The sequence below is a fragment of the Mauremys reevesii genome, linkage group 1 (genome assembly GCF_016161935.1).
Source record: "Mauremys reevesii isolate NIE-2019 linkage group 1, ASM1616193v1, whole genome shotgun sequence".
Taxonomy (NCBI): domain Eukaryota; kingdom Metazoa; phylum Chordata; order Testudines; family Geoemydidae; genus Mauremys; species Mauremys reevesii.
In genome coordinates, this window is record NC_052623.1 from 298819788 (window position 1) to 298832917 (window position 13130).

The 13130-nt window shown below is 45.9% G+C and overlaps 1 protein-coding gene across 5 annotated transcripts in view; it reads right to left on the bottom strand.

Annotated features, from left to right (window-relative positions):
• Nucleotides 1-1252: 1252 nt before the first annotated feature.
• Nucleotides 1253-13130, bottom strand: part of TBC1D30 (TBC1 domain family member 30) — an 85800-nt gene continuing 73922 nt past the window's right edge. For 3 of the 5 annotated variants that reach the window (XM_039519837.1, XM_039519839.1, XM_039519841.1), the window contains 5 exons: nt 6295-6407; nt 5945-6084; nt 4015-4221; nt 3740-3796; nt 1253-2291 (listed from right to left, as the gene is read on the bottom strand). In XM_039519837.1, coding sequence (XP_039375771.1) covers nt 1510-2291; nt 3740-3796; nt 4015-4221; nt 5945-6084; nt 6295-6407 — 1299 coding nt within the window. In that variant the 3' untranslated portion in view covers nt 1253-1509. The remainder of the gene's footprint in view (nt 2292-3739; nt 3797-4014; nt 4222-5944; nt 6085-6294; nt 6408-13130) is intronic. The other 2 variants (XM_039519838.1, XM_039519840.1) reach the window with 1 other exon arrangement.

Here is a 13130-nt window from a genome sequence, read left to right on the forward strand (position 1 = left end):
ATAAATGAAGACTCGGCACACCACTTCTGAAAGGTTGTCGACCTCTGTTGTAGCAGGAGAGCAGAGACTATGAGGAGTCTACTCTGAAGCAACATAGTGGGGAACCAGGGCCAATATGTCTATAATGGTAGAGTCAACATTATAGGAGCAAGCTGAATTTTTTGTAAGTTGAGTGCTTGAGTTTTCAACCTTGAAGTTGAATTATCCCTACGGTTTTACATTTAGTTTCCCTGTTTGGATTTCTTTCCATATATATTCAGAGTTATTTGGCTTAAGGAACTTACAAGTTTTGGAAGTTTCACAACTGCGGAAGACACACAGTATTCTGGGCATTTGAGAAAAAATTATGAGCAACTGGCAAAAGAAATTAGAATAGAATTAATAATTAATCTTAAGATTCCATATCCTATACACAGGCCTATTTCTGAATCTATTTTAGTCAATTGGAGTGGGTCCACTTGCTTAAATGGGAGGGTTGACTTCCAATGAGACCTAGGTTCCTAAATCACTTTTGCAAGTGGGGCTTAAATTCCTAAATCATTTGAACACTTTTGAAAATTCTGCCGTCAACAATTGTTAAATTTGACTTACCTTAAAATGACAAGAAACTACCAATTTTATTTTTTAAATCCACTGTAGCCAAGAAGTTTACCAATAAATCAACAACTCTCTCTATATATCCTTAATCTTATTACTCTATGACTCTCCACAGCTTTTTTCTTTGTAGTAGCAATTTGCAATGTCATGAAAGGGGATATGTTTTTCTTCTTATTTTAGCTTAGCTGACCAACTTCAAACTGAAAATTGAAAAGAAGTAACACCAGCAGACAAGACTTGCCACAGGAACAGAAACATTAAATGCTGCTGAATAGTTTTTGAATCACCATCCAGCTGGTCCCATATGTTAGTGGTAATTTTCTGCACTGCAAGAGATGCTTTTGATTTCTATATCTGCCTGATTTATTGTTGTTTAATTGCAGTTCTGCTAGCTAGTTAGGGAGGGGAGCCATGTTGATGAGATCTAAAGGCAGTTCCACTTAACCATAGGCAGGTAGTCATACAGAATGCTTTGTAGATGGGTATAGGCGACTAAGACGGAAAAGTTTCAGAGTAGTAGCCATGTTAGTCTGTATCAGCAAAGATGGAAAAGTTATCTTCATGGCCCTGACAGGGACATGGAGCACCCTTTGAAGGGGGGAAGGAGGCAGCCCTACAGTTTCTCCTACATTCAATTTAAAAATTAGAAGCATGCTTCACATTGCAAATCAATGTTTATTTTACCACAGAACCATTATAATCTACATGGTGAGCCACAGTGCATCTTCCCTATCTATCCATACATTACAAGAGCACAATTTTCAAGGATACATATTTATACATCTTTTAACCACTTTGTCCCCATTATTTCATTTAAAGAATTAAACTATTTAGAAACTCTTTTGGACACATATACACACACAACAATCAATAAATTTTTTTTTTCAGAAATATAAAAGTGCTGATGGTACATCATCGTTTTTTAGTCCCGCTGTTCCCGTTGGCGGACTTGTTGAAACTTTTACTCATTTGTGGAAAATGCACTGTTGGAGTTCTTTCAGTAGGGCCATATAAACCTAAATTGCGGGCTGCAGTTGACTTTCGAAGGGGTTTGACGCTGGGGAAAGGGCTAAAGACTTGTAATTTAGGATTGCTGGTTTGGGAAGATTTAGCCAATGTTCCACTGTCACTGGATAAACTAGGTGATTCTGATAAGTGTGTTGGGCAGGACTGATTGGACATTGGCTCAGCATCAGGTTTGTTATTTTGGGTTAGTTCCAGTGCTTCTAATTTCAGCTGAACCACTGACATATTTGCATTGGTGTCCTTGTAAAGTGCCTCAGTTGACTGTCCATCAGCTTTCCGAATAGTCCTGTTATCCAAGCCACTTCCCTCTCTTTCCCCCAAATCAGAATTGCTTGGAGGGTCCTCCTTTGCACTGCAGCTATTTGGTCTGCAGCCTTCACTCTGCTCTTCTATGAGTCCTATGGTATCCCCATAGCCCAGCTGGCATTTGGCTCTAGCTATGTTCTTTCGATGTACTCGGATGTGAGTGCGCCAGGGAGAGTTGAGTTTCATTTTAAGATCTTCATGGGGAATGGGTGACATTTTGCCCCCTGTGTGACTTGGGATATGAATGACCGCATTCTTGGCAGCTCTATTAGTCGCCCTCATCTTCTTTCCTAAAAGAAGGTGGTTTATCACTGGAGAATGGTTTACCTGAGAGGGGAGAAGACTGGTAACTGGCCCTTTGTCTGAAAGAAAAAGTTAAAAAAAAATTACAGTCTTAAAGAACAAAAACAAATCATTACATCAGTGATCACCCACCAATCAAACAGTCGCGATGCTGTTTCTTGTGATGATTTGTAGGACCGACCCTAGTGGAAACTGAATTCCTCTAACAATGTAGTGTATCTTCAAGTCAAAAACAGAGAAGAAAAGTGTGGCAAAAGCTTTCCCTCATCCCACCTCCTTTCTTACTGTTAATTCCTAAACCAGTAACTACTACTAAGATAATAGATATCTGGAAACTGGTTCCATCATTTTAGGAATTGCAGGTGGGAGCATGACAGGAGGTGGGACATTGTGAAAATGTGGAAAGTATTGCCAATATGATTTTGCTTTGTATTTGTTTAGAGCTGAGCATAGCCCTGCACAGGGCTTTTTACTCTTATAGGGTACCTATACCTGCTACAATACAAAGGTTAACGTTAACCTTGGCCTTAGCGAGTCCCTCATCTCTTAGATTCTTCCTTCAATAGTGAGAGGCAATTCAGTCTCTACACTAGGTCAGTCACACAGGCCTCTCCTTGAGCAGAGGTCTGGAAAATGCACCAATTTATTTTCAATAGACATCTGTCCATGCTGAACTGGAACCAGGACAAACTAGCTTATTATTTTCATTAGAACTTCCAATTTTACCAGAGTGACAGACTCAGAATTAGTGTGTTAAAACTATAAATTAGCCCATTAATCATGATTAGCAAAATCAGAACGGGTTTGGCAATCATTGGAAATGAGGATCTTACCATTGCATTGTTTCAGTTTGGCCAGAGCTTCTGTTTGCACTCGATGCATCACCAGTATTTTAAAAATCAATATTTTTTTTCCTTTCATGTGAATGTAACAATCATGAAACCTGCTGGACTGACTGTTCTGGGGACTAAAATCCTCCATGTACAGAATAGGTATAGCACTAATGGAACAAACTTTCCCACAGTGGCCAATCAACGTGTTTCAACTGTGACTTGGAGGGACCACCTCTAGCGGTGAGATGGGAGTTTAGTCTCCAGGCCTATTAAAATCCTCACCCTGTCTGCTGATGGTGCCCCCATGGTTGCCAATCGGTGCCAATTGTGGTAGTAGTTTTTATCATGTGGATCTCTCTCCATGAGGAAATGGACTGGGAACAAACTCATTTCCCACATACTCACTACCATCCTGGACTGGATTTGAACTGTCAATCTTGGAGCTACAATTGACTATTTGGTGGCGCAGTTCCCGTGACTTCAACAAACTGATTTAAATGGAGCTATGGTAATTTACACCAGCTGAGGATCTACCCCTTGGTTCTTAAAGTATATTATTGTAATTTCTTTAACAATGTACAAGTATTGTCAAGTCCAAGGATGCCGCAGATTTTAACACGTTCAGCAGTGAAACCAATGTGATATACCCAGATAGCAAAGACATCTTTAGATACCATTATTCAGCTGGTCCCTGGGACCTAACAAGATCCCAGGGTCGTCATCTTCAGACCCTGATAAAAGAAAAACAAAGAAATCATCTTATATACGATTTGTTTGTACAAAATTGCTTCTGCCATGTCACTAATGTATTGCAAGTTCATTCATTCTCTTTTGTCCTCTCTCTACATATGAATAATTTAAAGACACAACAAACATTTTTGCCTCTCTTTTCAGATAGTGAAGTTGGCTTGTAAAGAATAAAGGGGAATATCATGTTCTGATACATTACCTGCTCTGATATACACCTGGTGAACCTGCTGCTGCTGCTTCTTCTTTATTCGGGAATACTGCCTTTTCAATGCATTAATGTCAGTGGTCATACGCTCCATCATCATACTGTTAAAAGCAGCATGGTATTCGCTTCTACAGGAGTCTATTGCCCCTGGACTTAGTTCAGCAATGTTACTAGAGCCCAAACTCTGTTCTTCATTCTGATCTGTACACAGTCGGAAAAAGTGAGGGGGAAGAATACATCAGAATTTTCTGTGCTCTACTAATCATTAACCACGGAAATGCACAAGGAAATTACATGCCGAACTCCTGTTATTTTAACTACACTGTGTAATAAAAACAGCTATTATAACTGTATTGTAAGTCTAATTTTTTAACTTAGTATAATTTATTACACCTTGCAGTACACCTTAAACATATAAACTGAATTTCTTGTTTGCACAAAAAACATACAGAGCAGTCACTAAAGTGGGCATTTCACATGACCAAGTAGTAAACAAAGATTCTCAGTTACAAAGTGATTAGAAGTTGAGGCCACCACTCCATGAACAGATACGTAACTTTGTTACAGTCAAACTAGTCATTTGGTCAAATGAGACTGACTATCTGACAGAGATCAGCAAGGAGAGAGGGAGCAGCAGAATCATCAGGCGTGGGGGGAAGCAGAAGAGGCAGGCTGCTAGGGAGTTTGTATGATCAAAGAGTGGCAGAGCAACAGGAGCAGCACAACTTATTTTCCCAGCTGTTTCTGATGTGCCGCTAAAATGGCAATTCAGAGTCAAAGGGATAACTTATTTCATAGGATGTTTGTTTGGATTAGGTCTAGTTAATGGTTTAACATTCTGAGTGTCAGTCTGAGGCAGCAGCTGGGGACCTGCAGTCCTCAAGGAAAAGAAAGAAAACAACATCAAACAGAGAATTCTAGCATACAGATCTCGGCAAATACAAGCAGAAGGAATGGTGAAATTAAATCCAACAGAAATAGTTTCTGGTAAAGAGGCAGACAGCACAAAACTGTAACCATTCCACTTGTAGGCAAAGGCCTGGGAGATCCAAGGAAGATTTTTGGTGTTACCTGAATAATAATAAAAATTAACAATGTTATTGGCTGCCAATCAGGGACACCAAGAAGGTTTTTCTTGTAACCACTCCTGTGCATCTCAAGAACTACTGAAATAAAATGATATAAAACCTGAGAAAGTTGTATCTTTGAGATAAAATGTTCAGAGAGAATCCTCCAGTGGAGATCACAAAAATCAGACTCTAAAGCTATTATATCACATATAGGAAAGCTATTTTAGGTAAAATTTTAGGTTTCTAAAATGTATTAGAATTTTGCTCTCCTTATGAGGCTTGCACAGTAGGACTCATCGTACTGAGTGAAAGACTGGGGGATATGAAAATAGGATCAATGAATTTTTGTATAACACTCTGAAACATATCAAAATAGTTTTCTATAAAATTTGTTATTTACAGAGTAAATGATGGTGTGGAACGGTTTAAAGATTTTACAAGGGTGGGGTGGAGATGACCTGCATAACTCACTCGTGGATTCTGATGCTATATAAACACATGGTAACAAAAAACAGGATTTTTTTTTTAAGTTAGAGTCTTAAGGCCACATTTCATTATCTTTGGGATTCTCAAAAGTGCTAAGCACCTAACAGCTCCTATTCAGCTTAGTTTTAGGATTTTTTGGGTAATAATCGTGGCTAAAATCTTTATTCCACACCATCACGTATTGTACACACACAGGCATTCAATTTAGCAGGCAGAGTAGCTAAAGATTGTACAGCAAGTTACAAAATCCACAATGGTCTCTGAATACAATTCAAACTACAACTTTCATAATTTCAATTAACCTGCAGGTGAATCAAGCTCACACAAATTGGACTGCATAATTCAGAATGAACTGAAGTTGCATTTACCTTTGATCTGTTTTTGGTACTTCTGTAGCTCTGGTGCCAAGAGCCCACTGAATGGTCCAAGGCAGCCAACTGCATTGGCAACCGAATCTTCATCATCCAGGTCATTCTCCTCATCACTATCTCTGGTTCTGCCTGGCCTTCTGCCAAATGAAAACAAATGGAAAAGAAAGAAAGCAGATCTTAGATACATCAGTGCCTTAATTACTAACTGATCATTACTAAATGCCTTCATCTATTTTAGATGTGCAATGGAAAAAGCAACTGTATTAGCCTCTCTGCTGTACAGACGAATAGTGGCTATATTAGACTACAGGGAATAAAAGATTTTTCTGGATGTATTACAGACTTACCCTGAAACTGAAGTTGATTTTACTGCTGCAGGGAATGGAGTAATGTTGTATGTATATTTCTCCCTTAATTCTGCCAGTTGTGGAAAAGGAAACTGAGCCATGGAATAAACAGTCTAGGAAAAAAATGCACCTTTTAAAATTGTGCTGTTAACAATGGTCCCACTAAAAACTGCAGCACTGTACAGATTTCATAGGCTTGCAGGTTTAAACACTGGACATTCACATGTAGAAAAGGAAACGTGAAAGGTCTGATTTTATGATGCAATCGACACTTCCTCAAGGAAAAACAAAGAATGACTCACTAGAAAAATACATAGTCCAAAGAAGAAACATACATAACTGGTAACATGAGAGCTAGTATATAAGCATATGCCTGTACAATGGTTTGTGTGTCTCAAAGAAATACCTCCTGGGTATATAGGATATTTTGAAAGAGACAGTTTATGAAAATGTGGTTTCTGACACGATTGTTCACTTGCCCTAATACAAGAAGGTCAGATCCTTTCAACTACTGTATTTATTTAGCATCACTTCTAATCCACTCACTGCCAGCAACTTACAAAAACCTCACACACTGATTTACATTAGAAATTACTAAAAAAATTGTCATTAAAACAAAAAGCAAACAAAACATATGGCACGTCACACACTTAGCAAGAGCCTGTAGGTGCTTTTGTAATACAAATAATAATTATAGCAGACTTACAGATGTTGTTTACAGAGGCGGTGGAGAATAAATACAATGGAACATTTATAATGCATTTTAACCGATGGCACAATAGTAAAAGATTGGAAAACAAAACTTATGGAAAGTTACCCGTAACAGATATTCTGCTTGTAAAAGCATCAAATTCATTATCTATATTGAGGATGAGAAAGACACTGAATAGTTAATTAGTTTTCAGTGCTCCTCTTTAATTTCTGTTTTCTCCACCTGCCTAGATAATTACAGTTTCTCAATCCTGGGGGTGAAATTCTGCCTCCACTGAAGTCAATATGAGTTTTGCCATTGACTTCAATGGGACCAAGATTTTACCCCTATTTATTATTAATGGATTCCAAAGGGGAGCATGGGATCGGCATTCATGTCATGCTCCCCATCAGTACCCGGCTCGGGCCGGGGAAGCTAATGATCTAACCAGTGGTGGATGAATCCTGGTCATGTGCCACCTGAGGCAAGTTGGGCACATTCAAAGAAGAAGACTGGATTCCAACTACAAAAAATGGTTACTTACCTTTCTGTAATTGTTGTTCTTTGAGATTGTTGCTCATATCTATTCCAGTTAGGTGTGTGCACGCGCTGCGTGCACGGAAGTCGGAAACTTTTTCCCTAGCAGCTACCCGTCAGGCCGGCTGGGGAGCCCCCTAGAGTGGCACTGATATGGTGTTCTATATAAGACCCTGCCGGCCTGACCCCCCTTCAGTGCCTTCTTGCCGGCTACTCCTACAGAGGGGAAGGTGGGTGGTAATGGAATAGATATGAGCAACACATCTCGAAAAACGACAGTTACAGAAAGGTAAGTAACCGTTTTTTCTTCTTCGAGTGATTGCTCATATCAATTCCAGTTAGGTGACTCCCAAGCCTTACCTCAGAGGTGGGATCGGAGTCAAGGAACCGCAGATTGGAGGATCACTCTTCCAAAGGCCCGAGAGTGTTGGACGACAGCATAGTGGGACGTAAAAGTGTGAACCGAGGCCCACATGGCAGGCCTGCAGATTTCCTGGAGAGGGATGTGTGCCAAGAAGGCAGCTGATGACGCCTGAGCTCTCATAGAGTGAGCTGTAACAGCAGGCACAGGGACGTTTGCCAGGTTATAGCAAGCACGAATGCACCCGGTGATCCACGAGATATTCATTGAGTGGAAACCGGAGCACCTTTCATCCGCTCCACAATGGTGACATACAACTGGCTTGTTTTACGAAAGGGCTTTGTTCGGTCTATATAGAAGGTGAGTGCCCTTCTAACATCAAGAGAGTGGAGATGCTGTTCACGAAGGTCAGCATGTGGTTTTGGGTAGAAAACCGGTAGGAAGATATCCTGACACACATGGAAGCGGGACACCACTTTTGGTAGGAAGGCCGGGTGAGGTCTTAGTTGAACTTTATCTTTATGAAAGACGGTATAGGGCAGCTCACACGTGAAAGCCCATAGTTCGGACACCCGATGTGCGGAAGTGATGGCCACTAGGAAGGCGACATTCCAGGAGAGGTAGAGAAGTGAGCAGGAGGTCAGCGGCTCAAAAGGAGGGCCCATAAGGCAAGAGGGGACCAAGATAAGTTCCCATGCAGGCATGGGTGGCGTCACTGGAGGATGGATTTTCTCCAGGCCTTTGAGGAAATGCCGCACGACCGGGTGTGTAAACACGGAGCACCCGGCCGCGCCTGGGTGAAACGCAGAGGTAGCCATGAGGTGGACTTTAAGGGATCCAAAGGCTAGGTGCTGGTCCTTTAGGAACATCATGTAGTCCAAGATGCACGGGATTGGAGCCTGAAGCAGGGGCACCTGCCACTGAGCGCACCAGCTGGAAAACCTTTTCCACTTGGCTTTGTAGGTAAGGCCAGTTGACGGCTTGCGACTTTCGAGAAGCACCCGCCTTACCGAGTCCGAACAGGCATATTCAGCCTGGTTTAGCCACAGATCCTCCAGGCCATGAGGTGGAGCGACTGAAGGTCCGGGTGCCGGAGACGACTGGTTCTGAGAGATGAGGTCAGCACTGAGAGGGAGATGCAGGGGAGCCTGGATTGACAGATCCAATAGGGTTGGGTACCAACACTGACGCGGCCAGGCAGGGGCTATCAGAATTACATCTGCCTTGTCCCGGCGGACCTTGATGAGCTAACCTTGTGTACTAACGGGAACGGAGGGAAAACATAAAGCAAATGACCCGACCATGTGATCTGGAAGGTGTCTGCTATTGAGCCCAGACTGTGGCCCCGGAAGGAACAGAAGGCTGGGCACTTCCTGTTGGTCTGCGAAGCAAACAAGTCGACTCGGGGAAACCCCCAGGTGCGGAAAATAGAATGAATGATATCCGCAAGTATCGACCATTCGTGAGTGAGAAAGCGCCTGCTCAAGCTATCTGCCAGAACGTTCTGAACACCTGGCAGGTACAAGGCCTGGAGATTGATGGAGTTGGCTAAGCAGAAGTCGGGCTTCTTGGCAGAGTGGCCATGAGCAGGCTACGCCTTGCTTGTTTAGGCAGAACATGGCCATGGTGTTGTCTGTTGGGACTGCCAGGCAGTGGCCCTGCAAGTGAAGGAGAAAGGCTTGGCATTCACAGCGAATAGCCCTGAGCTCTTTGATGTTGATGCGCAATGACAGCTCGCTCTCGTGCCATAAGCCCTCCGCTGCCAGACTACCAAGGTGGGCCCCCCATCTGAGGGCAGATGCATCTGTGACTAGGGTAAGGGTGGGTTGGGGGGGATGGAACAGGACCCCGGCACTCAGCATCCGAGGATCCAGCCACCATTGCAGGGAGTCGAGTATGCACTTCGGGACCGTGACGACCATTTCTAGATTGTTGCATCCAGGCCGAAAGGCTGAAGCCAACCACGTCTGTAGCGGTCTGAGCCGTAGTCTGGTGTGCTGCACCATGTAGGTACAGGACGCCATGTGACCCAGCAACCTGAGGCATTGCCTTACTGTGGTTGTGGGAAACTTAGAGGCCGGTAATTATGCCTGCTATAGCCAGGCGTTGTGCTTCCGGAAGGAAAGCCCTCGCTTGGTTTGCGTCCCGAACTGCACCTATGAACTCTATTGTTTGAGTGGGTGCGAGGACGGATTTGCTGACATTTACCATGATATGCGAGTGAACATGTCCATGACTAGACGTACCTGGGACTGGACATCATGGTGAGACCGGCCCCGTATAAGCCAGTCGTCGAGGTACGGGAAGACGGGCACGTGATGACGTTGAAGAAAGGCTGCCACAACCGCCATGTACTTGGTCAAGATGTGGGGGGCTGTGCACAAGCCGAACGGGAGGGCTGTGAACTGATGGTGCGTCTTGCTTACCACGAAGCGAAGGAAACGTCTGTGAGACGGAGTAACTGAAATGTGAAAGTACGTGTCTTTCATACCGAGGGCGGCATACCAGTCTCCTGGATCCAGTGAAGGAATGATAGTGGCTAAGGAGACCATACGGAACTTCAGGTTGACGATGTGCTTGTTGAGCTCCCTGAGGTCCAGAATGGGCCTTAGGCCTCCCTTTGCCGTGGGGACAAGGAAATAGTGGGAATAGAAACACTTGCCCCTGAGCTCCTGAGGAACTTCCTCCACTGCCCCTAGGGCAAGGAGGGATTGAACCTCCTGGATGAGGAGTTGCTCATGAGAAGGATCCCTGAAGAGGGACAGGGAAGGAGGGTGGGAGGCGGGATGGTATGGAAATGGATAGACTATCCCGTCTCCACCGTGTGGAGGACCCAACGGTCCAATGTGATACGGGACCAGGCATAGTAGAATCGGGATAGATGGTTCAGAAACGGGTAACTGTCCGGGGTGAGAGCTGGTAGTCCGTCCTTGGGCACACCTTCAAAACGGGCGCTTAGGGCCCGGGGAAGGCTTAGACTGTCCTTGACCCTGTCCAGGGAAGGGGGGGGGGGCGTGAGACGGTCTACATTGGAAGTATCTGTTTCTCCGATGAGAAAAGTCCTGCCTCAGTCTAGGTGGGAAGGCACACTGCTAGGTGGTCTGAGGCCTTTTGTTGGTTAGCCAGGGTATGCATACCTAAAGATTTGATAGTGTTTCTCGTGTCCTTTAAGGTATGCAAGCGGGAATCAGTTTTCTCTGCAAACAAGCCCTGACCATCAAAGGGGAGGTCTTGGATGGTGTTTTGGACCTCTGGCAGGAGACCCGAGAATTGTAACCAGGCATTTCGTCGCATGGCAATGCCAGAAGCCAGAGTGCACGCAGCCGCGTCCGCAGCATCAAGGGAACCCTGGAGAGAGGTCTGGGCCACCAATTTACCTTCCTCAGCAATGGCCCTGAGTTCCGTACGGGCCTCCGCTGGGAGAAGATCTTGGAATTTGAGGACCGAAGACCAAGAGTTAAAGTTATATCTACTGAGGATCGCCAACTGGTTAGTGATCCTAAGCGAGACACCCCCAGTAGAATAAACCTTTCTCCCAAAAAGGTCTAAGCATTTAGCATCCTTTGATTTGGGCGCAGGCCCTTGCTGGCCCTGTCTTTCTCTGGCGTTTACCGCATCCACTACAAGTGAGCATGGGACGGGGTGAATGAAAAAGTACTTGTAGCCCCTGGTGGGAACAAAGTATTTTCTTTCTACCCCCTTGGCTGTGGGAGGGATAGAGGCAGGGGTTTGCCAGAGAGACTTGGCGTCACTCTGAATAGTCTTATTCATGGGGAAGGCCACCCTGGAAGGCCCCTCTGGGCCTAGAATGTCCACCATCGCGTCCTCTTCCTCCACAACCTCCTCAACTTGGAGGTTCAAATTAAGGCCCACGTGCCGAAGCAATTCTTGGAGGACCCTAAAGTCCATTGGGGTGGACCAGACGTGGATGTGCCAGCCACAGCCTCATCAGGGGAGGACGAAGACGACTCCACCGGGAGAGCCGCAGCAGGGACAACCTCTTGGTCAGCCGCAGGTATCTCCTCTGGGGACCCCGGGGTAGCCCCTACCATGGGTGCTGACTCCTCGGGTAGATCCAAGTCCGTAGGAGGGCGGCTGAGGGTTGCCTCGGGAGGATGGGTGTCTGAACGCGACAATGGCCGGGCCCCTGGGGGGGGCACCTTGGGCCTGATGGTATGCCCAGGGGGTCCAGAATTGCCACTGAGGCTGTCAATTGGGCACTGGGGGGTCTTGTCCAAGGCTTCCCGGCCCTGATTGGGGAATATCCTAAGCCCCCGAAGCTCTCTCTGACCTCCCAGAGGGGGATTGGGACCACGACAGCCAAGGAGGGGTGGTGCGTGAGTGTAGTAACGGGGACACCAAGCCCCTTGCTAGCTGAGGGTCATAGGGTGACCGGCGCCGTGAAGCCGATCACAATCAAGAGCGGTGCCACGATGAAAGGCGGTGCCGCGAGGAAGAGCGGTGCCGTGCTGTTGAGCGGTGCCGCGATGGGAAGTGGTGCCGCGATGGGAAGCAGTAGTGGGCCGTGGACCGGTGCTGTGGCGACAGTCGGCTCGGGGATTGGTGTTCCATGCGGCGGTGGTCCATACAGTGCCGCGAGGTTGCTGAGCGAGACCTGGACCTCGAGCAGGACCACGTTCCAGCAGCCGACCGCGACCTCGAGTGGGAGCAGCTCCGAGGGTCAGGGCTGCGAGTTAGACCAGTACCTGGGGTGGTGCCGGGACTCAGAACAACACCGGGACTCTGAGCAGCATGGAGATGCTGGTCTAGGGGCCGAGAGCCCGAACATCGCCGGCTTGCCCTTAGAAGGTACCGGAACTCAGGCCAGGGCCGGTGCTGGGACTGTAGGTATCAGGGCTGTCATTTCAATGAGAACTCTAGCGGCCTCGAAGGTATCCAGAGTGGAGGGCAATGTAATCTCCTCCACTTGAACAGAACCCTGTGCTGGGCTGGCATGTTGCTCAGCTGGGGCTGGAACAACTGCTTCGACCCTAACTGGGGGTTCTCCCAGGGGCCTGCTTCTTTCCAGCAACCGGGGAATGGGAATGGTGCCGAGGCAGGCGTTTCTGGAGCCCGGGAGATCGTCGGTCCCGAGGTGGGTGCAGGATCTTCTGCAGTGCTGAAATCAACACTGCTGGGGGAGCACTGCACACTGAGGCGCTCAGGCCTGCGTCTTGAGAGGGCCACAACGCAGACTCCATGAGGAGTTGCTTGAGACGAATTTCCTTCTCCTTTCTTGTCCCTGGC